The sequence below is a fragment of the Ranitomeya imitator genome, chromosome 5 (assembly GCF_032444005.1).
Source record: "Ranitomeya imitator isolate aRanImi1 chromosome 5, aRanImi1.pri, whole genome shotgun sequence".
Classification (NCBI taxonomy): domain Eukaryota; kingdom Metazoa; phylum Chordata; class Amphibia; order Anura; family Dendrobatidae; genus Ranitomeya; species Ranitomeya imitator.
In genome coordinates this window covers 32,071,075-32,098,421 of record NC_091286.1, presented here as the reverse complement: position 1 = coordinate 32,098,421, position 27,347 = coordinate 32,071,075, and the positions used below count along the sequence as shown (strand labels likewise).

Sequence of the window (27,347 nt, the reverse complement as noted above, 5' to 3'; positions counted from 1 at the left end):
AAAAATGATAGATTGATACATACATTAATTAATAAAATAAATATATATACATATGGGACAGACAGATAGATAGATATGGGACAGATAGTCAGGGCAAAAAAAAAAAATTAAATAAAAACAAAACATATGTTTACCTCAGTGCGCTGCCGACGCGGGGGAGGGCTTCCAGAAGAAGACATGGCCAGGCTGAGGCTCTCTTGATGGCAGGGAGGCAGGCAGTCAGGATCTCCTTGCGGTTTTGAAAGCAGGCTCTCTTGCTGGGAGGCAGGCAGGCTCTCTTAATGGCAGGGAGGTAGACAGGCTCTCTTGATGGCAGGCTGGCAGGCTCTCTTGATGGCTGGTATGAGTGAGGGCCTCACTGGCATTGTTTATATATGTGTCCTGGGGCAGGCCAATTGGTTCTGAGCATGCTCAGATCGAAAAATCGGATCAGGTCGCCGGATCCGGAAAAAGTATTCCAGCGTCCATAGACATGCATTGCAGAAAAAAGCCGGAATCACCGGATCCGGCCTTTCCAGCTTTTTCGCCACAGACAAAAAAAAGTTACTATAGACGTTTTTTTCAACTATGTCTGGGATCACATGAAGAGATGGAAAGATCTGCTATGGCTACTTTCACACATCAGGTTTTTTAATTCTGGCCCATTTTTTATGGCTATTTTCGCAGCTTAAGGATGGCTTGTTTCACCGGCATGGAGAGCTCCTTTGACCGCATGTTTACTTCACAGCAAAACCTTCCAAATGCAGCACCACACCTCAAATCAACTCCTGGCCTTTTATCTGCTTAATTGAGAATGACATAACGAAGGGATTGCCCACACCTGTCCATGAAATAGCCTTGGAGTCAATTGTCCAATTACTTTTGGTCCCTTTAAAAACAGGGTGGCACATGTTAAGGAGCTGAAACTCCTAAACCCTTCATCCAATTTTAATGTGGATACCCTCAAATGAAAGCCGAGAGTCTGAACTTCAACTGCATCTGAATTATTTTGTTTAAAATTCATTGTGGTAATGTCTATAACCAAAATTAGAAAAATGTTGTCTCTGTCCAAATATATATGGACCTAACTGTACATTATGTTCTTACCCTTTGAAGTTATATGATATCCAGCAGTGCCATCAACACAGAACTAACAACGACAGTGGAACTCAGCTACACCAATCTAACTATGGTGCTAATAAATGGCCATAGTGTGGCCACATTATTTTGCTCTTGTCTAGGGTTATCAATATAGGGGTATTTGCATCTCCAAGATCCTATCCCAATGTCTAGTAGGTGTAATAATAATAATATTAGCAAATACCTCCAATTAGAAAGGTAGTATAGATCTGCTGATGTTGCTTACCTCATGTCCAGGGCATTGCAGTAGCTTAGGCATCCAAGGTTCCGACCACTCATACAATGACCGTTAAGTACAGTATTTTGCAGATTGTAATTCGCACCGGATTATAAGACGCACTGCAAATTTTGAGGAGAAAAATAGGAAAAAAAACTTTTTTTTTAATAAAATGGTGCTTCTTATAATCCATGTGTCTTATCGCTTACCGGGGGTGGTGGCTGTGGTGAAGCAAGGTCCCAGGGTCGGGTCGCTGCTGGAGGAGCCAAAAGTGGAGCACTGCTGTGCTGCAGGTTGCAGGCTGGGTTGAGGGGGTGTTCGGATGTGCGGTGCGCCACTGCAAGTGTCTGGTGTTGCGGGTGTGTCCGGTGCTGGTGCGGGTGTCTCCGGTGGGTGCTGGTGTGAGTGGTGTCGCTGCTGCGGGGGGCTCTGCTGACTAGAGACCCAGCAGTTCCATGGTATCCTACATGGTGGACTCTGGGAAAATGGCTGCCGGGGTCAGCGCATGCACAGATGGAGATCTCGGCACCAAGATCTCGGTAGATGAGATTTCAGCAATGGTAATCAATGGTGAGGAGGCGGAGGTACTTGTATACTGTATAGTGATGTTATTGTTAATACAGGTCTTTGTATATATTGTGAGTGTGATGGGTTTACCATGACAGAGCGAAGCCAGAAGACCGCAGCATCTGATTTCTCCTACTCCTGTACTGATTAGAAGCACTTCACCTTCATATCAAACGGTGTAAGTTTATTTTAGCAGTGCAGGGGTTAATCTGCTCCGTTTAAAGCTCCTGGAAGTTTTCCTGCATTATGGCTCTCAGCTGTGCACTGCTAGCCACTCCCATCTTGTATATAATCTGGGTCCTGGCTAGCACTCATTGTCAGAGATCGCTTACGCTGCATTGCTGGAGGTTGTTGTTGGTTATTATTGGAGAAGGCGTTTGGTGGATTTTCTGTGACTGTTGCTAGGTTTTGAGTGTGTGATAATTCCCTTTCTTTTCCTATTGTTGTTTAAACACATCCTTCACTCACCGGTGCATTCCTCTGTTATATGTGTGCGTATATTTGTATGATTGTTATTTTTCGTTTTCCCTGTTCATATTATCTTGTTAGTCTGGTTGGTGTATTAGGGTAAACTACTACTCCCCTCTTCTCTGGATGGGGCAAGGGTTCAGACTGTGGGTGGATTCAGGAGCTAAGGCAAGGTACGTGACCCTGGCGTCTTCACCATCAGAAGTAATACGGGGAACAGCAAGAGCAAGGGTGTCCCTAGCATTAGCGACAGGGAAGGAGCCCCTGGTCCTATGACACCCAACAACAGAGTTGTGACAGTGAGCTGTACACAATATAGTGATAATATTTCTCATTTAGTAACTGTATAACTATTTTGCTTTTAGAAATATATATATATATATATATATATATATACACACAGTGTAATACCAGCAGGTAGGATCCTTAGTATCTATAAATACATGTTCCCGATTGTGTGCATACAACCTGATGTTGGAGTACACAGCGTGCTCCTTCTCCCAGGACGCTTGTCTTACACTCGTACACAGCTCATCCGCCCATGGAGAGCACTAAAACCTAAATGCTGCCCCAGCAGTTCTGTTCCAACAGCATCTGTTAATTCACTCCATTTATAAAATACATATTGACAAAGACATCCGAACTGGGAACGAAGGAGATTTGATTTGGTGTGAGAAAGTCAAATCAATGTTATTTTCTTAAAGGAGGTAATTCAACTCAGTATTTAAACAATACGGCCCCCAGTCCTCACCAGCTATAATAATGGCACCGACACAAGGCGTGTTACATCAAGGTTATAAAATATATGCAATATCCAATAATAAAGTTTTATTTAACATAGCCAGCATTATTTATTGTCCTTTTAGCATAGGTTTTGCAGCACGCAGGACAACGGTATGACCTGTAGATGTCACTGTTGCTAAGACATTTGCAAACTTTTTTTAAATCTTTTTGTTTATATTGTTCTTATATTATTATTATTATAATTATTATGACTATGCAATAAAAAGTTAATCACAAGTTAAAGTATTACTTTGTGCACATTTGACATTATGATGCCAGTGGCTGCTTCTTTTTCCTGAACATCAGAGACAGTAAACCAACATCGGGCTCGTAAGCAGAGAGCGCCTCATGCTGAACGTCCCTCAGCCCAGTTTTCCCGACATCGACCCTATATGTACGGTATAAGTTGGGGGGATTAATGTGGAACTGACTTCCATATCAATCTCACTTCACACATGGCACTTACCGGCTGTTTTGCGCAGCAGACACCACACGGAAGCTGCTGCAAATAGACCTAGCTCTGATTTCAGCAGTTTAACCTCCTTAGATGCCGTGGTGAACAGACACCATGGCATCTAAGTGGTTAAACAGGAGGAGCGCAGTATGACTTTGACTGGGCTTTAGTGATGAGCGAATATACTCGTTACTGGAGATTTCCCGAGCACGCTCGGGTGTCCTCCGAGTATTTTTTAGTGCTCGGAGATTTCGATTTTTTCACAGCAGCTGAATGATTTACAGCTACTAGACAGCTTGATTACATGTGGGGATTCCATAGCAACCAGGCAACCCCCACATGTACTTATGCTGGCTAAAAGCTGTAAATCATTCAGCTGAGGTGATGAAAACTAAATCTCCTAGCACTAAAAAAATACTCGGAGGTCACCCGAGCGTGCTCGGGAAATCTCGAGTAACGAGTATATTCGCTCATCACTACTGGGCTTCCAGGTCTATATTTGGGGAACCCATTAGATTGTTTAGTAAGAGCCAGAAGCTTGTGGTTTGACTCAAATTTGGACCTTTACCATGGTGCGCCTGCTGTTCTATGTACGTCTCTCCGGGCACTAGAAGGAATGTTTTCTTTCACCTTGAGAAGAGCTAATTTGCATACTTTTCCCAGGGATCAATGCATTTATTACTCCAGTCTGGGCTCAACAAGGAAAACTAGTCTCTTAAAGGCTTGTATTGGCTGAAACAACCTGGTGTCATGTGTCTGGGTTTGAACCCTTGAGCCTCTGCTTTGTGGTCGACTTCTCTGTCGGCCGAGGCACAGCATATACACCTTTTTTCTCCGGATGTTAAGAATCTGTTATCCTTGCTTCAGATTTTTTACGGTATCAGGTATTTTCATTTAATCATTTGTCTGTCCTATCACCTTTCGAATGCTGCTTTTTATTCTTTCTCCTTGCTGGTATTTCCTGCTGGTGATATTCTCATTTGGATGTCCAGCCATACTGCTGTAATTTAAGCTAGTCAGTGAAAGACCAGCTAGGGTTTATCTCTCTGCTGTTTATGTTCTTTACCCTCCTATCTTCTGTTTATTTTTATGAAGTAGCCTGCATATTCTCTAATAGTACATTCCCAATCCTTTATTTTCTATTTTGTAGTTTGTTTTACTCTTTCTGGGATCTCTTTCTATCTCAGCACACTTTCCCTTCTGTAGGTAATTTGCACTTTTCTCTGTCCTCTGGTTATTTAGGAGGAACGTGAAGTGCTCGATGGCCTTTCAGGCAGCATAGGGCCGAGTTGCCATCGTCTAGTCTGTGGTTAAGGATATCTCAGCTCATGCAGGAACCACTAGAGACTGCGGGGTCAGGATCTCTAGTCTGTACAGGAACCAGCAGGGTCAGTTGCAATTTTCAATGTTACCCATTTTGCAGAGTGAGTTGCTACATTATCATAACACCTGGTAAGTTTTCCTCCACTTTGGGGAAAAAGGTATGTTTGCTACTTTAGCCCTGTATCTGTATCACGTTCCCTGCTCTGTTCCGTCCTTTTACCTCCTGGACTTGCACATTAAATTTTATTCTGCTGGGCTTCCTGCCCCAGATCTCATCTCTGGAGAATCACTCACTCCTTTTTGGCAATTTCTTTTGTCCCTCCACTGGATCACGCTGTCCGTCCTCTCAGTCTCCTATCACTGTAAAGATACCAACGTCATGTGGCTCTGCTATCAGACCAGAGGTCTGCTCTAGCTGCAAGCTAGGCCATGTCTATCTCCTGACAGGAAACTCTCTCTATGCTCTCAATGTATCCCCTCCCACTCTGGGCTAGTCCCATCTGTTAACCCTACCTGTCCCTGTAAAGTACCCTATCAATTGCTGGGCAGAATACAGCTTCATCACTAACACGACATATTATTACACATACAAACATCATAACACATTGCAACAATACATGTCTTCAAGGGGGAATGTGGGCAGTATGTCCATCTCCTTACACTACTTGGTGCACTGCTTTTTGTTGGAACGCAAAGATTGTGTGTTCCTGTGATAGAGCATGTGTGTACATTGGCCTCCACCATCACAATACGCCATGTTCGTGGTTCTGAGAATGTCCATGACCCAACAATTTTTCTGTTTTTTATGGCATGAAATGTCATTAAATTAGAAAGATATGGGTGGACATGTAACAAGGTGGCACGGGGTGGTAGTTATGGCCTAGTCACTTAAAGCTACAGTCGACGAAGAGAGTCCAGTGAGCAAACAGTCAGTGAGCACGCTTGTCCCTTGCACATAAAATATACAGGACAGATGAACCCCAGGCGATTTACCTCTTCTCCACAGTCACTGCAACACGTGTAATCAGGATCCCCAAACACAGTTAAAATCCAACAGAGACAACAGTTTATTGTAGAGTTGAGAAAAGGCAATAAAAGTAGAAAACGTGGAAAAAGGTAGTTACAATAATTCAGGTAAACTTCCTGCTCTTTCCCTAGTTTCTTCACTGCCATATCAGCGGCAGCAACAATGGCGGCCGCAACGGCAAGTACAGTCACAGTATTCAAGCCGATTCCAAGACGCTTATAGTTCTTGGCGGGGCACTACTCAGTCCCAGTGCCCGACAGTCCTGGCAGCCAATATTCTCCCCAGCTGGGGGTCCCATCTGTCCCAGATGAGGATCCACTTATACCCTAGACGGGGTCCTCACTGTTCCAGACGGGAACACACTTATACCCCAGACAGGGGTCTCTTCTGTCCCGTATGGGGATGCACATATGCCCAGATGGGGGCTCCTTCTGTCCCAAGTGGGGACACACTTGTGCCCCAGATGGGGACATGCACCCTGCCTCAGGCCCTCCTACCTAGGCTCTGACCAGGAAGCAGGAGCTTCCTTTCCCTAGAGGCTGCTGGCTCAGCCCCCTAAATTAACCTCTTCTGTCCCAGCCTCTAGCATGTGCATACAAATATGGCAGTGTAAAGCACAGAGAAGAATACAGAGTAAAAGGGGCATCGCACATTGCATTAACACTAGCCAAACATTAATGTGTACAAATGCATCATTCAGGTGGCGCATAAAGTGCACAGGCCTGGCACAAGGGGGGAGAAGGGGCAGACGAGAGTCTCCGCCACCTCCTTACAGACACATCATTCTGAACCTTTGCAAAAAATAATCATGGCAAAGAAGCACCATATGATGGTATACAGACTGCCTAAGACTACACAGTATTACACCCTAGGGTCTCCATTTCAGCTATATATGCTTCATTCATGACTCCGCACTCATACAGGTGCCACACAATAAAGAAATAATGATCGTTTACTCACCGAATGACGGTCTGTACAGTGATCCCTCCTGATCATCTCCGCAGCAGATAAACTCCGGAGGGATTATTCTCCCACCACAACAAGTTTGAGTAGCGCCATCATACAGTGATCCTCCGCAGCAGATCTGAGGTCCAGACGTGGAGTATGGGTGATCTCCACAACACGAGTTTCCATCCCCAGTAGATATTCTGTTCTGTGATCTGTTGTAACAGCAGACGTCACCTGGTCACAGACAGAATAGACAGATGTGGTGTGAAGTACCGCACATATATAGTAGAGGTGTTATCATATCAGTCATGTAAAGGAGGAGGAGGTGAGCTGTGACATCACCTTTTGTGAATGGTGGATCCTGTGTCATCTACTCTATATAGAGGTGTTATCAGTCATTATACAGGAGGAGGAGGTGAGCTGTGATATCACCTATTGTGAATGGTGGATCCTGTGTTATCTACTGTATATAGAGGTGTTATCAGTCATTGTACAGGAGGAGGAGGAGATCTGTGACATCACCTATTGTGTATGTTGGATCCTGTGTTATCTACTGTATATAGAGGTGTTATCAGTCATTATACAGGAGGAGGAGGTGAGCTGTGACATCACCTATTGTGAATGGTGGATCCTATGTTATCTACTGTATATAGAGGTGCTATCAGTCATTGTACAGGAGGAGGAGGAGGTGAGCTGTGACATCACCTATTGTGGATGGTGGATCCTGTGTTGTCTACTGTATATAGAGGTGTTATCAGTCATTGTACAGGAGGAGAAGGTGAGCTGTGATATCACCTATTGTGAATGGTGGATCCTGTGTCATCTACTGTATATAGAGGTGCTATCAGTCATTGTACAGGAGAGGGAGGAGGTGAGCTGTGATATCACTTATTGTGAATGGTGGATCCTGTGTCATCTATTGTATATAGAGGTGCTATCAGTCATTATACAGGAAGAGGTGAGCTGTGACATCACCTATTGTGAATGGTGGATCCTGTGTCATCTACTGTATATCGAGGAGTTATCAGTCATTGTACATGAGGGGGAGGAGGTGAGCTGTGATATCACCTATTGTGAATGGTGGATCCTGTGTCATCTACTGTATATAGAGTTGTTATCAGTGATTGTACAGGAGGAGGAGATGAGCTGTGATATCACCTATTGTGTATGGTGGATCCTATGTTATCTACTGTATATAGAGGTGCTATCAGTCATTGTACAGGAGGAGGAGGAGGTGAGCTGTGATATCACCTATTGTGAATGGTGGATCCTGTGTTATCTACTGTATATAGAGGTGTTTTCAGTCATTGTACATGAGGAGGAGGTGAGCTGTGACATAATCTATTGTGAATGGTGGATGCTGTGTTATCTACTGTATATAGAGGTGTTATCAGTTATTGTACAGGAGGAGGAGGAGGTGAGCTGTCATGTCACCTATTGTGTATGGTGGATCCTATGTTATCTACTGTATATAGAGATGTTATAAGTCATTGTACAGGAGGAGGAGGAGGTGAGTTGTGACATCACCTGTTGTGTATGGTGGATCCTGTGCTATCTACTGAATATAGAGGTGTTATCAGTCATTGCACAGGAGGAGGAGGTGAGCTGTGACATCACCTATTGTGTATGGTGGATCCTGTGTTATCTACTGTATATAGAGGTGATATCAGTCATTGTACAGGAAGAGGAGGTGAGCTGTGATATCACCTATTGTGAATGGTGGATCCTGTGTTATCTACTGTATATAGAGGTGTTATCAGTCATTGTACAGGAGGAGGAGGTGAGCTGTGATATCACCTATTGTGAATGGTGGATCCTGTGTTATCTACTGTATATAGAGGTGTTATCAGTCATTGTACAGGAGGAGGAGGTGAGCTGTGACATCACCTATTGTGAATGGTGGATCCTGTGTTATCTACTGTATATAGAGGTGATATCAGTCATTGTACAGGAAGAGGAAGTGAGATGTGATATCACCTATTGTGAATGGTGGATCCTTTGTTATCTACTGTATATAGAGGTGTTATTAGTCATTGTACAGGAGGAGGAGGTGAGCTGTGATATCAACTAGTAAGAATGATGGATCCTGTGTTATCTACTGCATAGAGAGGTGTTATTAATCATTGTTCAGGAGGGGGAGGAGGTGAGCTGTGATATCACCTATTGTGAATGGAGGATTCTCTGTTATTATACCATCATACAATCAGTTTATAATTGATGATATAGTGATAATATATCATATCTTATTTATTTCTAGTGCTGTATACAGTACTATGTTATAATCTACAAACGAATGGACTCACAAATGGCTTGAAATGGAAATAAGCATCATCGTGACTTCATTAGCTTTAAAAAGCTGAAATTAATGGAAGGACTGACAATGAAACAGTTTTGTATCAAAGGAAGAAAACTATGACTGCATCAAAGTACAACTTTTAACTTTGATGTGGTATGTGCTCATAAATCAGCATGGAGCAGCTAAAAAAAAACTGATAAAGGAGTTACAAAACCTCCTTCAGACCAAACTCATGGACGCTATCAGCTAATGTAAATGTGCAGGGAAACAAAGAGTTTGTGAAACCTAAATTGAGCAAAATTTTCAATTAACGCAATTTGCAAAAATTATTTTTAGTCCAAAATACATGCACTGGAGTTAAAAAAAAAGTCCTTGAGTTTCATATCCATAGGAAAGCAGAAGGTAAAACTGCACATTGTTGGGGGAACTTATTTACATACTTATTTTTTCCTGTGTTCTAAGCAATGTATTGCAACTATACCAACAAATCAGATAATTGTGTATCATTCGAACGATGTGAGCACCTGACCCTAAAAAAGTAATCCCTCCATGGTTGTCAGGAGATATGGACATCAGTCCATGTGAATAGGCAACAGCGGATGGAGGAAATCCAACATTTAGGGCAGAATGATTCATTTTTCCACCTACCGCGAGTGAAATAAGTTTTGAACACATCACCAAATTTCAAAGTAAATAAATTTCTAAAGGTGCTATTGACATGAAATTCTTACCAGATGTCAGTAACAACCCATCCAATCCACACAGTCCAAGGTATCACCACATAGAGGTCCATAAATTATGTGTAATAATGAGAAATGACAAAGGGAAAAAGTATTGAACACGCTAACTGAAACGTATTTACTTTGTACAAAAGCCTTTGTTGATGATGAAGCTTCAAGAGACCTCCTGTATGGAGAAACTAGTCGCAGGCCTTGCTCAGGTGTGATTTTGGCCCATTCTTCCACACAAACACTCTTTAAATCCTGGAGGTCCATTGGGTTCCTTCTATGAACTCTCAGCTTTAATTCCTTCCTTAAATTTACTATTTGATTCAGGTCCCGTGATCGGCACGGCCATACTAGCTTTATTTTCTTTCTCTGAAACCAATTGAGAGTTTCCTTGGCTGTATGTTTCTCATTATTGTCTTGATGCAATGTCCACCCTTGTGTCATACACAGCTCACCATTCTATCACAATTGCTGCACCCAGTAAACTAAGCGATACATCACTGGAATCAGGGTATCTGCCCCTACATCATGATGCTGTCAGACTACATAACAAAAACCATCTGACAGATTCCCTTTAAAGGCCGGAAACAAAGCTGAATAGGAGACTATTGGAAAAGGTGAGTCCAGGTCAGCTTCTGCCAATTGTGTTTTGCTAAACACACATGCATGGAGAGACAAATTACTCAGGAGAAGTTCCTCGCCTGTCCAATCTCTGGCAGCTCTTAAAGCATGTTTTTTAGATGTTTCATACAGCCAAACATACCTGAAACAAATGCGTGGGAAACTCTTCCTGTTCATTTCTGTGGCAAATCTACTTTGAGTTTTTTGAGGATTTTTTTTTCCTGAAAACATTTTTAAAATTGCAATGACATCTTCAAATTCTGAAAAAAATCTCTCCAAACTAGTCAGTGTCAAATCAAATGGCTGCAAAGATGATTAATGAAAAAAACTCTTCAAAATTTGAATTTCCTAACTCATTCGACTTGTCTACCTCAAAAAAAAAATTTGCCGCATTTCTCCTACGTATTCTATGTAGTGTATTTGGGAAGTATATAACGTTTTAAAGTATCAGCAAAATCAATAAGATTTCTCGAAAAAAAAATGAACCAAAAATACACAGTTCAACAATGGTGTCACACTTTTACTCCACTTGAAGGACTGACAAAAGACATTCAAAATCAAAGAGAAATTGGAATTTACAGGAAAACAAATTAAAAACATTCTTTGTTGTATAATGACTTGCATATAAGGCAAAATTTTAAAAGGAATTTTAAAAAAAAAGTAATCCAAAATTGAATTTTTTATTAAAAAAATGGAAATTTCAGAGCGGTTTATGAAGGAAGCAAGAACTGCCAAAAATGTGATGAGGGCCTCATACACATTCTGTTCAAATTGTCATGTAGTTGCACTCCTAGTGCATAGCTTTTATGAGTCTAAGTGCAAGGCCTTCCAAAAATTACATGCAGCGTCATCCATACACCCTTGGAGGCACCAACTGTAGTACGTCAAATATTCTGAACAAAGTATAGTTGTGATCCTCCTACATTCATAAAGGCTCTAAACACAGTACAAAGCCAGAAAAATATTATAAGCAGACTCATCCATGAACCATTGAAGGCAACAACTGGAGGGCTTCATTAAAATATTAAGAAAGCATAGTCCATGTGCTCCTAGACTCATAAAGGCTCTGAACAAAGTGCTAAGCCATGAAAATATGATAAGGAGGGTAATACAGTCATCCATAGACCCTTGAGGGCAACATCTGGTGGGCCTCATTCAAATATTGAAGATTAAATATACTATGTGTTGCTGTCATCGGGTGGTGAGGAAAAGTTCGGACTAATCCAAGCTTTGTTCATTTTTATCAGAGTGAGCCTGTCAGCACTTTCTGTTGACAGGCAAAAGTGCCTGCCTGTTTTGACACTCAAAACATGTTTGGACAAGAGACTAGCAGCAGGGAAGCACAACACCTCCAAGGCATAGAGGGACAGCTCATGCCAGATGTCCAGCTTTGAGACCGAATAGCTGAAGGTTAAATACTGTTTCCTCCTTGTCAAAAATTCCTGGTCATCAAGGCCTGGATTCTGAAATGCTGTAATGAAATTAGCCGAGGCCTTTGACAGTGTACCCTTGCCTCTACTGTGTTTCTCCCTTGCCTCTCCTCCTTGGTTGGGAAAGGAAGCTTGTCCCCTGCCACTAGGGTTGTCTGATGGGAATTTTTCCAACATATTTTCCACAATGGCTTTCTGCTATAGCACCATTTTACTAGACCTCTCCACCTCAGGAAAGAGAGATGCAAGGTTCTCCTTGAATTGTGGGTCTAGCAGAACAACCATTACTCTTTTTTTGGCCACGATAAATGTAATGCAAGGGTCATAGGAAAGACGGGTACATAAAGTCTTCCGTATGTGCCATAGTCCATACAGCCAACACTTCAATGTCTCCACTATAATGACTGTTCTCCATTACCTCCTCCTTCATCTCTTCCTCCTCATTCACGTCCTAAGCCTATTCACGTAGGAGAGTTGGGTGAAGCTTGTGTGGGTACTAGCCTCTGTTGCGCTAGTAAACCAGCTCCTGTTCCTCCTCCTTAGCCTTCACATCCTCATTGATACCCAGCCTGTGCTGAGCAGATGAGATGAGACTGGGTTGGGTAGTATCTCCCTGTCTCATGTCTTCCTCCACCCCCACCTGGTCCACATGCAAAGCTTTATGTTTAATTGCCAGCAGCAACTGTTTAAGTAGGCACAGATGCGGGATTGGTGAGCTGATGATGGCATCATTGCGGCTCAACATCTTTGTGGAGTCCTCAAAGTCTTGAGAACTGCACAAATGTCAGACATCCATGCCCATTCTTCAGTTGTTATGTGAGGCTGACCAGAAAACTGACAGGTGTGTTGGAGCTGGTATTCCACAACTGGTCTCTGCTGCTCTCAAAGCCTTGCTAGCATGTGCAGTATGGAGCTCCAGTCGGTGAGCTAGCACTTGCATGCGCTACTGCAGCATTACCAGAGTGGGGGCAGCTGTAGCTGACTTGTGCAGATGACCGCTTACACGGCATTCCTTGACCAGAAGCCCTGGCAAATATGGATAGGAAAAAAGTAAAAAAGCGGAAATAAGCCTCACCGTGTGATATATGAATGGTTCCTCCTCACTGGTATAGCTGGGATCCGAGTCCGTTGACACCGGGAAATTCAGAGAAAAAAAAGGAAAAACGATCCATTGGCTATATTCTGATAAAAATTCTGTTTTTATTTCACGTTTTAAAAAAAGAAACAAACTGTCCAGACAGATTAAAAAGAAATGCTCATTCTGATGTGATTTCTGGCCGCAGCCCTTAGTCATAGAATGAGTAACTTTTCAAAAACCACTGAACTACCAGCACGGTTGAGCACGTAAGCCAAGCATGGCACGTGTTTGAGCTTTCCAATCTTCACAGCCACCACCTAGTTATGGCCATTATCACACATGACCATGCCTTGTTGTAGTTTCAGTTGCGAGAACCACAGATCTGTCTTGTCTGTTATTCCTTTCAATAACTTTGCCGTGGTGTGCGGTTTGTCTCTCAGACAAATTAGCTCCAGCAGAGCCTGTTGCTGCTTCGCTGAGGCAGTGCTGCACAGTTTCTAGCTGATGTGTTCTCTGAGATAGCACTTCAGTGATGGAGGATGACGAGGAGCAGGATGGGGTGCAGTAACTGGTGTAGGAGGTGGAGGAAACCCTGAAAGAAGTAGGGCCACCAATCCTCAGTTGTGGTAGCACATGTGCATTGCCAAGGTAGGACTCAGCCCCGGCAACCACAATGTTGACCCAGTGTGCCATCAGTGAAATGTAGCATCCCTGACCACAAGCACTTATCCACATGTCCTTCATTAAGTGGACAATTCCAGTAACCACATATGTATACTCTTTAGACGGCTAATTAAATCCAGATACATTTTTAACACTTTTTTTGAGTTTTATATACAACTCTAGTGTCACAGAAAATACCTAATACTTTAAGGATGACTAATTGAATCAAGACAAATATTTTAGCACGTTTTTGGAGTGTTACACACCACCGTAATGTAACAGAAAGCAGTGCACATAATACTCTATTGATGACTAATTGAATCCAGACAAATATTTCAATGCTTTTTTGGAGTGTCATATACCACCAAAATATAATACAAAGAACCTAAGACTTAAGGTACCATCACACTGAACGATATCGCTAGCGATCCGTGACGTTGCAGCGTCCTGGCTAGCGATATCGTTCAGTTTGACAGGCAGCAGCGATCTGGATCCTGCTGTGACATCGTTGGTCGGAGCAGAAAGTCCAGCACTTTATTTCGTCGCTGGACCTCCCGCAGACATCGCTGAATCGGCGTGTGTGACGCCGATTCAGCGATGTCTTCACTGGTAACCAGGGTAAACATCGGGTTACTAAGCGCAGGGCCACGCTTAGTAACCCGATGTTTACCCTGGTTACCAGCGTAAACGTAAAAAAACCAAACACTACATACTTACATTCCCGTGTCTGTCCCCTGGCGCTGTGCTTTCCTGCACTGGCTGTGAGCGCCAGCCAGCCGTAAAACACAGCGGTGACGTCACCGCTCTGCTTTACGGCTGGCCGGCGCTGACAGTGCAGGAAAGCACAGCGCCGGAGGACAGACACCGGAATGTAAGTATGTAGTGTTTTTTTTTTTTTACGTTTACGCTGGTAACCAGGGTAAACATCGGGTTACAAAGCGCGGTCCTGCGCTTAGTAACCCGATGTTTACCCTGGTTACCTGGGGACTTCGGCATCGTTGGTCGCTGGAGAGCTGTCTGTGTGACAGCTCTCCAGCGACCACACAGCGACGCTGCAGCGATCGGGATCGTTGTCTAGATCGCTGCAGCGTCGCTTAATGTGACGGTACCTTAATTGAATACAGACACATTGTAAATGCTTTTTTTGGAGTGTTATCTACCTCTGAAATGTAAAAGAAAACAATTAATACTCTATGAATGACTCCTTGAATCCAGACAAATTTTTCAACTCTTCTGGAGTGTTATATACCACCAACATGTAAAAGAAAGCCTCTAATACTCTATGGATGACTAAGTGAATCCCGACATATTTTCAATGCTTTTATGGAGTGTTATACACCACTGTAATGTTATAGAAAGCACCTAATACTCTATGGATGACTTTAATCCAAATTTTTAAACGATTTTTGGAGTATTATACTCCACAGAAATTTAATAGAAAGCCCCTAATCCTCTATGGATGACTAATTAAATCCAGACAAATTTTACATTTTTTTTGGAGTGATAAATACCACCTTAATGACACAGAAAGCACCTAATACTCCATGTATGACTCCTTGAATCCAGACAATTTTTCCAATGCTTTTTTGGAGTGTTATACTCCACAGAAATTTTATAGAAAGCCCCTAATCCTCTATGGATGACTAATTAAATCCAGACGAATTTTACACACTTTTTTGGAGTGCTATATACCACCTTAGTGTCACAGAAAGCACCTAAAACTCTATGGATAACTCCTTGAATCCAGACAAATTTTTCAACGCTTTTTTGGAGTGTTATATACCACCCTAACATTACAGAAAGCACCTAATGCTCTATGGATGACTCCTTGAATCCAGACTAATTTTTCAATGCTTTTCTGGAGTGTTGTATACCACCGTAAAGTACCACAAAGCATGTAATACTGTATGAATGAGTAATTATAAAAAAAAAAAAATTAAAACACTTTTTTTGGGAGTGTTCCGTAATATAACAAGAATTACACTAAACTGTATGGATGACTAATAGAATACAGAATTTTTTGGGGAACATGATCATTTTGAAAGCTTAGTTGAAAGACTTATACATTCATAAAGGCTTTGCCAGAAGTGCAAAGATAGGAAAAAAATTTAAACAGCTGTCTGTTTAGCCTTTGCTGGTTAGTAAAAATATGGAGGGGACCCAACATCCATTTTTATGTGTCCCCCTTTTTAATAAAAAGGCTAAGAAAACAGCTGTGAGCTGTTATTAATAGGCTGGGAACTTTTATGGCTATTGGTCCCTTCCCAGAATATTACCACAAGCCCACAGCTGTCTGCCTTCCCTTAGCGGGTTAGTAAAATCAAAGGCAGGTTAGTAAAATCAAGGGCCGGTTAGTAAAAATAAAATCATTTTTGGGGGGTCCTCCCTTGTTTATTATCAGTAAAGGCTAAGCAAACAGCTGTGAGATTTTACTAATAGGCTGGGAACCTATATGAATATTGGTCCCTTCCCTAAATATTAACGCCAGCCCCCAGCTGTCTGCTTATCCATAGCGAGTTAATAAAATTAAGGTAGACCACACAACTTTTTTTTATTTATTTAATATGCACTTTTCACAGAAGGCAGGTGCTGACTCCAACTCTCATATGCGTCACCTGGTTGCACTGATCGTAGGGAGACCAGTTGAAAACAATGAGAGTTGGATTCATACAAATTGGTCCAAGACCGGACTGTAATGCATGGACTGGCCGCGGGTCTCCTAACTCATGTGTGACAGCTTTATGTATTTCTATGAGCCCAATTTTAATGATGGTGCTGAGTCAGTTCATGTTTTTTTTTTCGTGTGGTGTGTTGAGCTGTGCTGTCTAATTTACATACACCGTTGTCTCGATTCATCATTTAAATTTTTTAAAGAAATGTATTTAGTTATTTTTGCATGTTTTATCTTGCAGGTTTTTTTGTTGACCTTTTTTGTGCCAAATCCTGTAAAATGAGGTACGTAATTTACAAATTTTGCGAAAAATTAAAATTTTTCTTTATTTTTTTGTCTTTAACCTCTTTGTGCCTTTTTAGGGTAAAAAAAAATATCACATGTTCCACTAAAAAGGTCTCAAAAATTGAGCACAAATTGCAGGCATACTGTACATAAAACAACTCCAGGGGAGGGACTGCAGTACATTTGTACAAAAATATTATGTCTTTTTTTTTTTTTTTACAAAGTCACAATCGATAAATCAGCCATAAACATCTAGAAAGCTAGAACCTCACCAAAATTGGTAAACATTAAAAACAAACCAAACAAAAAACGCCAAAGGAAATGCACATATAAAAAGCAAAAAAAAAGTGCAAATTCAAAGAAAAATTTGACATCATTGAAAAACAGGCTAAAAACACCCAAAACTAGACAAAAAAGGTACATAGAATAACACTGGTCCAAATGCGGTCCGATGTTTTGACAGATCACACTATGGTCACCTGCATGAGCCCTATGAATAAGTCCTTATATCATTGTCCGGGAAAAGCAATTTAATTTATTTTGTGTTTTCCAATTGCTTTAAATGCCAATCACTTATTTAACATTTATTTTTCCCTTCAAATCAAAAAGTCTGTTTAATATCGATCGCTTTTCCAAAAGTCTAATAATTACCAATGTAAATCACACACTATGCCACCAAAGTCCCAAAGATTGAACATTTTATTTCCCCTACGACCTGTACATATATTTTATTTTTCGGGCGGGATATTATGTCATAGCTCTTCTCTAGTCCGCCAGCTTTCCTCTAGTTAGTGCTGATTTACAGCAAGTTCGATAATTTCTTCTTCCAAAAGATGTAAACACAGATTAATTCTCACCGACCACTGGATGGAGATAGAGGTTATAAAATAAATTCTTTGCATTATGGAGCATTGAGATTAATGAGACTATTTAACCGCCTCTGCCGGTTCTCCCGTGTGATAGCATTTTCTGATGACATCATCGGAGCATTCAGAATATTGTGATATATGAATTACTTTGCCAGAGTTTAAAGTCGAGAGATGTGCAGAGTGAAATTGGCAGAATTTCAAGTACCTTTGCACATTAAAAAAAAAAAAAAAAAAAGAAAAAAAAAAGTATTATGCTGGAAGTAATGCCAACCAATCAGTAGAGAGTCTACATCTGTGATCAGAACTAATGGTTATTACAATTCGGGAAGATTGTGGGACTACCATGGTGACAGCAAAGAGGAAACGAAAAATAGCCAAGAAAACACGCCATAGGCTGGACCTCCATTCATTACACATGCAAACTCCCGGTAAGGACACTTCTGGTGCCAGATATGTTCTCAAGATAAGTTTTGAGGACATCGAATCCTGATTTAATGGCATCTGTTAAACACTGCGAGATTCTTGTTAGCATCGTAATCTTTGTCAATGGACCCATCAGTATCAGTCATGAGTATTAATTCCCTGGGGCGACGGTGACCGTTATTGACCCTGACTGTTCAAGATGCAACAGGCATCAGCGGAGGAACGAGGATTCTCAAGCCACAATAATCTCCGGAGAACCTATGTGAGAATTTGAGGTGTACATCGCATGAATACATTCATCCCAAAGTCCCATTCTCACTTAGGCTAGAACAGCATGTCAACTTGAAATACTTGGCCCAGACTTGAGGTTATTTTTGGGGTGCTGCTCATTATATGTTATATCTTCTAACTAGCATGCAAATTGTCTCATCAGAGAAGAAGAGAATTGAATGTAGCAATCCTAAAAGTCAATATCGACCCTTTAACGAGCCTTGCCATATGACTTAGGGTGAAAGCCAAATCAGAATCTCAATTGACAGATAAGTGTTTCGGGGTGTTGCCCCTCCTCAGTGCAAATCATGAGATGTGATTTGGCTTTACGAGATTCTTATGACTGGGATCTAACAGGTAGTGTTTCTCCTTCTGGAGAGTGACATTTTCATGCTTAGCACTGATGAAGGGCAACTGTCATGATCCAGTCCGGGGTTTGTTTCTGATTATGTTCTCCCCAGGATGGTCATGCTAAGGTTTATCTTCCTTGCCTTGTTTTGGGATCTGTCTGGCTATTTAAGTCCGCTGTTACCTGCAAGCAGTGTCAGTTATAGTTCCTGTCTCTGGCTTGAGCAGCTAACCCCGTTACACCCTGATTTGTCCTCTGCCCGTTTACCTAGGTCCCATTCCTTTGTTCTCCTGTGACTTTGTTCATTGTTGTACTCACTCTCCGTTTTGTGACCCCTTTGTATTTGATTCGGCTTGTTCTCTGACCTGTTTGACTGTCTTGCGTCTCTGGCTTTCCTGCTCCTATTCGGCTCTGACATCTTTGGCTTGTTTCTGACCACGTGTATTGCTGTGACCTCTGGTACTTTGTTCCCTCTCTGTTGCTAACCCATATTTTTCTGACTACTCTTTCGCCACCAAGTGGCTTCTGCCTGCTGCTCTGTGATTTCACTGTCAGTGTACCTGTTTTCCTTCACCCGCACCCCCTAGTGGAGGTTGTGTGCTACTGCGCTGCAGCAGGCATTACATTTTAACTGACCCTATTTATTTAGAGAGTTTTATTCATTTTTTTTCCTGGCTATGGATACACTACGCATCTGGCTGACCAGGTGTCCAGTTTGACACAGATAATGCTGGAATTGTCGGTGGAACATAGGGCCCTGGCCACATCCCATACTCAATTAAAGAAAGAGTTGACAGAGATGCTTAAAACTGTGCAGGGTGCTACCTCCCATGTTGTCAGCAGGTTTGGCGATTCTGTAGATGTTGCCTTGCACTCTCCCAAACCCTCGGTTAAGCTCCATGATACCTTTGCTGGTGAGAAGGATAAATTTTGTACTTCAGGGAGAGTTGCAAATTGTTGTTTTCACTTAGACCTCGATCCTCTGGGGATCAGAGTCAGCGGGTGGGAATAATTATTTCCGTACTCCGGGAAGGTCCCCAATCATGGGCTTTCTTGTTGCCTCCCACTGCCCCTGAATGTATGTTGATGGATAGGTTTTTTGAGGCCCTAGGACTTATCTTTGATGAACCACACCGTGTTAGGGTGGCAGTGGATACTATCATGGGTTTTGCTCAGGGAAAGCTCTCAGCTAAGTGGTATTGCACGGAGTTTATACGATGGTCCCCAGAGGTCTCATGGAATGACTCTGCACTCAGGTGCCAGTTCCGGAGGGGACTGTCTGACCTTTTGGAGGGTATTCTGGCTCTCCATCCACCACCTAGTTCTTTAGAGGAGGCCATGACTCAGGCCATCTGGATGGATTGAAGACTAAGAGAAAGGGGTGACATGCCTCGAGAAGGTCCTTTGCTTCCGAGTAACCCTGATGCTACCCCTCAGTCTGAGCCCATGGAGGTAGGGGTCACCACCGTCAAGAAAAGCAAGAGGAGATGACGACATGATGGGAGACTCTGCTTCTACTGTGGTATGTTGTGAGTTCTGTTTTTGGGCTCCCTCTGGTGGTTACTGATGGTACTGGGTGATTTGTGTTCTGCTGTCTCTGGTGTCCACCTGTTCTATTAGGATTTGGGAGTTTCCTATTTAACCGGGCTTTCTTGTCATTTCCCCGCCGGCTATCAAGGTTATCAGAGTGTTTTGTTACCTCAGCTTCTGGCTTCAGTAATCTTCAGGACAAGCTAAGTTTTTGATTTTCTTGTTCCACGTTTTGATTTATTTTTTTCTTGTCCAGCTTGCATATAATTGTTTCTTTGCTGCTGGTTGCTCTAGCGGGCTGTAATTGCTCCTCATGTTCCATGAGTTGGAACATGAGTTCAAGTAATTACAGGATGGTTTTTTGAAGGGTTTTTTGCTGACCGCGCAGTTTACTTTTGTATCCTCTGCTATCTAGTTTTAGCGGGCCTCATTTTGCTGAATCTGATTTCATACTGTGTATGTGCCTTCCTCTCATTTCACCGTCATTATATGTGGGGGGCTGCTATTTCTGTGGGGTATTTCTCTGGAGGCAAGAGAGGTCTGTGTTTCTTCTAATAGGGGAAGTTAGATCTTCGGCTGGTGCGAGACGTCTAGGATCAACGTAGGCACGTTCCCCGGCTATTGTTATTTGTGTGTTCAGGTTTAGGGTCGCGGTCAGCTCAGGTTCCATCACCCTAGAGCTCGTTGGTGCTTGTCCTTTTGTGATTCCCTGCCATTGGAATCATGACAGTGGTAGTCTGGGACACTGGAAGGACTGTCCCTCCTGTCCTTCTACTCCCAAGGTGCCGGTAAACGTCTAAGTCTTGGTAACTGTCAAGGAGGTTGCCCAGACTCTCAGGTACCTTTGTCCTCATCTCTTAAACTACTGTTGGAAGTAGAACTTTGTGTCACGAACGGTTGTACCTCCACTTCAGCTTTTGTGGATTGTGGGTCATCTTTGAACTTGATTGACTCTGATTTTGTGGCCAAATGTAATATAGGGACAGTCAGGTTGGAAACTCCCATTAATATAGTGGCCATTGATAAAACACCCCTCACTAGGAATGTTGTAAAGTTAATCTCTCAGGGTTTATCCTTAAGGTGGAGTCCTGTCATCAGGAACATATTACATGCTTTATTATGGACAATCTACCTGCAGGACTGGTGTTGGGGTTTCCCTGGTTACTATAACATAACCCTAGCATTGATTAGGAATCTCACGGCATTGTTAATTGGGTTCCTAATTGTTATAAAGTTTGCCTTATTAATGTGTCTGTGTCATCTGTCAGTCTGAAGGGTATTCCGGAGTACCTGAAGGATTTTGACGATGTGTTCCCCGAAAATGAGGCTGAGGTTCTACCACCACATGGCCCATTTGATTGTGCTGTAAATCTTGTCCTTGATGCCAAACTGCCCAAGGCCTATTTATACAATCTCTCCAGCCCTGAGCGTGCGGCTATGAAGGAGTATATCTCCGATAGTCCTCGTAAAGGGCAATTTTGCCCCTCTGTGTCTCCTGTGGTGGCAGGATTCTTTTTTGTGAAGAAAAAAGATGGTGATTTACGCCCATGCCTCGATTTTTGAGAATTAAACAAGATCACAGTGAGGAATACTTATCCCTTCCACTTATTCCTGATTTGTACAATCAATTGTCCGGGGCTAGGTGGTTCTCTAAGTTAGACCTCGAGGAGCATATAATCTCATCTGCATGCGGGAGGGGGATGAGTGGAAAATGGCTTTCCTCACCTCCGAGGGTTTGAAAATCTGGTTATGCCCTTTGGTCTGACTAACGTGCCAGTGGTATTTCAGAATTTCATTAATCATGTTTTTTTGGATTTAATTGGGCGCTTAATGGTCGTGTATCTGGATGATAAAATGTAACATATGGGTCATCTGCAGATTTTACGGTGCATTGCCACGTCTCATCAGGATGATTGGTGCTCTTCATTACCATTGGTACTTTCCTGCTCTTTTGCAATTATGGTTTTCACCCCCATTTTGGTGAATTTTCTCGGCTGGATTTGGGGTGTCCTGGTGCTGATGTTGCTATCCATCGGTTGGGGGAGGTCCAAAGGAACATTGGGGAGGGTCAGGGCAAGTATAAAATTTTTGCTGATAAACGACGGTCAGTGGGGACGGAATTCCATGTGGGGGATAAGGTATGGTTATCCATTAAGAATATAAGGTACAGGATTCCTTTTGCTAAGCTGGGCCCCAAGTTTATTGGACATTACAAAATTTTGGAGGTAGTTAATCCTGTTGCCTTTCGCCTGCGCTTGCCGCCATCGCTACGGATCCCCAATGTATTTCATAAGGCTCGTTTGAAACCGTGGGTATCCTTCTCAGGGGACTCTTTGTCTTGTCCGCTTCCTGCTTTGGTGGATGATCAGACCGAGTATGAGGTGGAACGGATCGTGGATTCTCAGATGCTCCACTGTTCACTTCAGTATCTGGTCCATTGGAAAGGTTACGGTCCAGAGGGCCGGTCTTGGGTAACGGCTCGCTCTGTCCATGCGGATCGGTTGGTCCGGGCCTTCTATGCCCTGTATCCGGGGAAACCTAGGGGTCCGGTGGCCCCCCTTTGAGAGGGGGGTATTGCCATGATCCAGTCTGGGGTTTGTTTCTGATTATTCTCTCCCTGGGATGGTCATGATGGGGTTAATATTCCTTGCCTTATTTTGGAATCTGTCTGGCTATTTAAGTCCGCTGTTACCTGCAAGCAGTGTCAGTTATAGTTCCTATAGTTTGACAGTGTGGGAACCGCAGCTGACTGACTGTCATGATTTTACCACCGATCAGAAGCAGTTTGCCGTGCTGTCATATACATGGAACACCTGGTGTTCGGGGAGCTGAACCCAAACAGTAACACGAACTTTCTGGTGAAGTCCTTTTTCGGTGTCCGTACCCGAACAGTAGGTGTTCTCTATGGTATCCTGGAGACTTCTGTGGTTGTCACTGCCAGCTTGCTGTGAGCACTGCCCAGTGGTCAGCATCCATAGCAAGTGAGTAATTCAGCTACATGTAGGCAATCTGATCATCGCCTATATGTAGCTGAGCCGATCGGGTTATGGCAGCTTCTAGTCTCCCATGGAGAATATTGAAGTATGCCAAAAGTTAAAAAAAAGAAAAAGTTTTGAAAAATATTAAAAAAATAAAAAATATATAAAAGTTCCCCCTTTCGCCCCATTCAAAATAAAACAATAAAAAAATCAAACATACACATATTTAGTATCTCCGCAATTCAGAATCTATAAAAAAAAGGATTAACCCGATCGCTAAACGGCGTAGCGAGAAAAGAAGTAAAAATGCCAGAATTACGTTTTTTTGGTCGCTGCGACATTGCATTAAAATGCAATAACGGGCGATCAAAAGATCACATCTGCACCAAAATGGTATCATTAAAATTGTCAGCTCCTCAAGCAAAAAGTAAGCCCTCACCTGAGATCACAAAAAATTAAGACGCTACAGGTATCGGAAAATGGCGGAATTTTTTTTTTTTTTTTAACAAACTTTGGATTTTTTTTTCACCACTTAAATAAAAAAGAACCTAGACATGTTTGATGTCTTTGAACTCATGATAACCTGGAGTATCATAATGGCAGGTCCGTATTAGCATTTAGTGAACCTAGTAAAAAAAAGGCAATGAAAAAACAAGTGTGGGGTTGCTCTCTTTTTGCAATTTCACCATGCTTGGAATTTCCTATTTTTGAGTACACTATATGGTAAAACCAATGGTGTCATTCAAAACTACAACTCGTCCCGCAAAAAACAAGCCCTCATATGGCCATATTGACGAAAAAATAAAAAAAAAGTTATGGCTCTGGGAAGAAGGGGAGCGAAAAACAAACACAAAAATGAAAAAGGGCTCCATCATGAAGGGAGTTGCAGGAATTTCTGACATGTACTGTTTTGTTGTTCATGTGACAACAATGTGGTAGGGTGGTAATGATGGAAGATTTTTCATACAAAGGAAAACATGCAAGTCTGGCTATATTTTGCCAAAATCTACATCAAGTCTACGTAAAACACCAGAAAAAATGTGTTATGTCTGACAAGACCAAAGGGAATTTTTTTGGCCATATTTCTAATAAGTATGTTTGGCGCAATGCTAACAATGAGCATCACTAAACGAACATAATCCCCACAATAAAGCATAGTGGAGGTAGCGTTATGCTTGGGACTGTTTTTCAGCAGCTGGATCTGTGGCTTTAGTCAAGGTAGAGGGAATTATGAACAGTTACAAATATCAGTTAATTTTGCAACAAAACCTTCAGGCCTCTGCTAAAAAGCTGAAGATGAAGAGGAATTTGCTCTTTCGGCATGACAACGACCCTAAGCGACCTCCAATCAACAAAAGAATGGCTTCTCCAGCCGAAGATAAAAATTTTTGGAATTGCCCAGATTTCAATCTAATAGAAAATATGTGGGAAACCTGAAGAGTGCGCCGTACACAGGAGATGCCTCCACAATCTGATGGATCTGGAGATAGTGCAAGTAAAACTGGGCAAAGATTGTAACTCTTAGATGCCATGCTGATAGACACCTGCCCCAAATACTGAATGCAGTCATAAATTCAAAGGGGGCTTTACTAAAATATTAATTTAAGGGTATGTACAGTATATTTATGCAACAACTTTAATTTTAGTTCTTCAGTTTTGTTTTCCCACCCAAACATATTTCAGTCTATTTTTTAAATTGAATTGTATAGATTATTGGAGGTATTAAAAAAAATCTTTTTGGTAGGATTCGTTTTACATTACAAAATAGACTTTTTATATCCACTTTACATGTCCATAACTGGTCATTTATAGCTACACTGTGTGCAGAATTATTAGGCAAGTTGTATTTTGATCACATGATACTTTTTATACATGTTGTCCTACTCCAAGCTGTTCAGGCTTGAGAGCCAACTACCAATTAAGTAAATCAGGTGATGTGCATCTCTGTAATGAGGAGAGGTGTTGTCTAATGACATCACCTATATAAGGTGTGCTTAATTATTAGGCAACTTCCTTTCCTTTGGCAAAATGGGTCAGAAGAGAGATTTGACGGGCTCTGAAAAGTCCAAAATTGTGAGATGTCTTGCGGAGGGATGCAGCAGTCTTGAAATTGTCAAACTTTTGAAGCGTGATCACCGAACAATCAAGCATTTCATGGCAAATAGCCAACAGGGTCGCAAGAAGCGTGTTGGGCAAAAAAGGCGCAAAATAACTGCCCATGAATTGAGGAAAATCAAGCGTGAAGCTGCCAAGATGCCATTTGCCACCAGTTTTGCCACATTTCAGAGCTGCAACGTTACTGGAGTAACAAAAAGCACAAGGTGTGCGATACTCCGGGACATGGCCAAGGTAAGGAAGGCTGAAAAACGACCACCTGTGAACAAGAAACATATGATAAAACATCAAGACTGGGCCAAGAAATATCTTAAGACTGACTTTTCAAAGATTTATGGACTGATGAAATGAGAGTGACTCTTGATGGGCCAGATGGATGGGCCAGAGGCTGGATCAGTAAAGGGCAGAGAGCTCCACTCCGACTCAGATGCCATCAAGGTGGAGGTGGAATACTGGTATGGGCTGGTATCATCAAAGATGAACTTGTGGGATCTTTTCGGGTTGAGGATGGAGTGAAGCTCAACTCCCAGACCTACTGCCAGTTTCTGGAAGACAACTTCTTCAAGCAGTGGTACAGGAAGAAGTCGGTATCGTTCAAGAAAAACATGATTTTCATGCAGGACAATGCTCCATCACATGCCTCCAACTACTCCACAGCGTGGCTGGCCAGTAAAGATCTCAAAGAAGAAAAATAATGACATAGCGAGACCGCTACGTCATCATCTCGCGAGACCGCAATGCATGGACCGGAGCGTCGTGAGGAGCAGCGGGAAAGGCGATGGAAGGTGAGAATATAATGATTTTTTATTTTGTTTATTATTTTTAACATGAGATCTTTTTACTATTGATGCTGCATAGGCAGCATCAATAGTGCAAAGTTGGTCACACAAGGTTAATAACGCGGTCCGTTAACGCAGCCATTAACCCTGTGTGAGCGCTGACTGGAGTGGGCACTGACAGAGAGTAGGAAGGGGCGAATTCGTGGCCGGACTGTGCGACGCGGGATTTCAGTGACAGACAGACGGAAGTACCCCTTAGACGATTATATATATATATAGATAGATAGCAAAGATTTAATTTTTTTTGTCTTTTGTGTCTATACTTCCAGTAATTGCATTTTTTGGGTTCATTAAATAGGCATCTTTTCTTCTGCACCCTTGGGGGTGTCGCAGATAAATATGACTTACATGGAGTCAACTGTAACTAAAAGTAGTTTATTCCTACAGATCAAAAAAACAAGCAAAATATAAAGAGATGAAATACTCTATACTTATTTCTTTAATCCTGGATTAGTCTATATCTATCTATTTTGCAGCATTTATAACATACGTAATTGCACAGTACTGTATAAACCAGGTTAATACGAGTTTACTTTAGGACAAGGTTTAATAGATGATGAAAATAAAAAAAAAATAAAAAAAATAATGAAAGAGTGTTTCAGTGGTGAGTACAGTACTGGAAATTTGTGATACTGGGGTCCGAATAAGATCAATCCCACATATGAATGAAGCATCTACACAGTGGCCAGTTTATGTCAAGCTCTAACGAACTACTCCGGTAATGTAGTTTGTTTTTATATACCGTACGTATTTGTTGTCTGTGCTAAAAAAAATGTATTTTGCTATTGAGTTTTATTAAAAATTCTGAATAATTTGATTTTTACAGACTCTTGTCTCCCTGCAAATTACTGGCTTAAGGCCGGGATCACACATACGCGAGATACGGCCGAGTCTCGCAGGTGAAATCCCTCCTCACACATTCTGCAGACTGCAAAAGAGAATGCAACAGAGAGGCTACAGAAGGAAAACGGTGCAAAATATTTAATGAAGCCCAAATGTATTTTGTCCTTAAATGTTCTATGTATGTAAAAAAAATGTCCCCAAAAGTATCTTATTATGTAAAGAGAGCTGCTATTTTTCTAGTCTGGGAGAGGGACAATACCTCTGGCCCCTTCCTAGGTTATTAATTATAAAGCCTGCCTAGCCTTTGCTGGTTATTAATTATAGGGGATTAGGGGAACCCTGCCTAATTTATTGGGGGGTCCCCCATTTTAATAACTAGGAAAGGCTAAGTATACGGCTGTGAGCTGATATTAATACCTGGTAACCTTTATAAATATTGTCTCTTTCCCAGAA

General features: G+C 42.0%; 1 protein-coding gene across 1 annotated transcript in view; it reads right to left on the bottom strand.

The window, feature by feature from the left end:
- USH2A (usherin) overlaps nucleotides 1-27,347 on the bottom strand; it is an 824,795-nt gene that overhangs the window by 185,042 nt on the left and 612,406 nt on the right. Inside the window, exons 57-58 of the mRNA XM_069726496.1 lie at nucleotides 20,962-21,156; nucleotides 6,927-7,140 (exon numbers count right to left, since the gene is read on the bottom strand). Of these exons, the coding sequence (XP_069582597.1) occupies nucleotides 6,927-7,140; nucleotides 20,962-21,156 (409 nt within the window). The remainder of the gene's footprint in view (nucleotides 1-6,926; nucleotides 7,141-20,961; nucleotides 21,157-27,347) is intronic.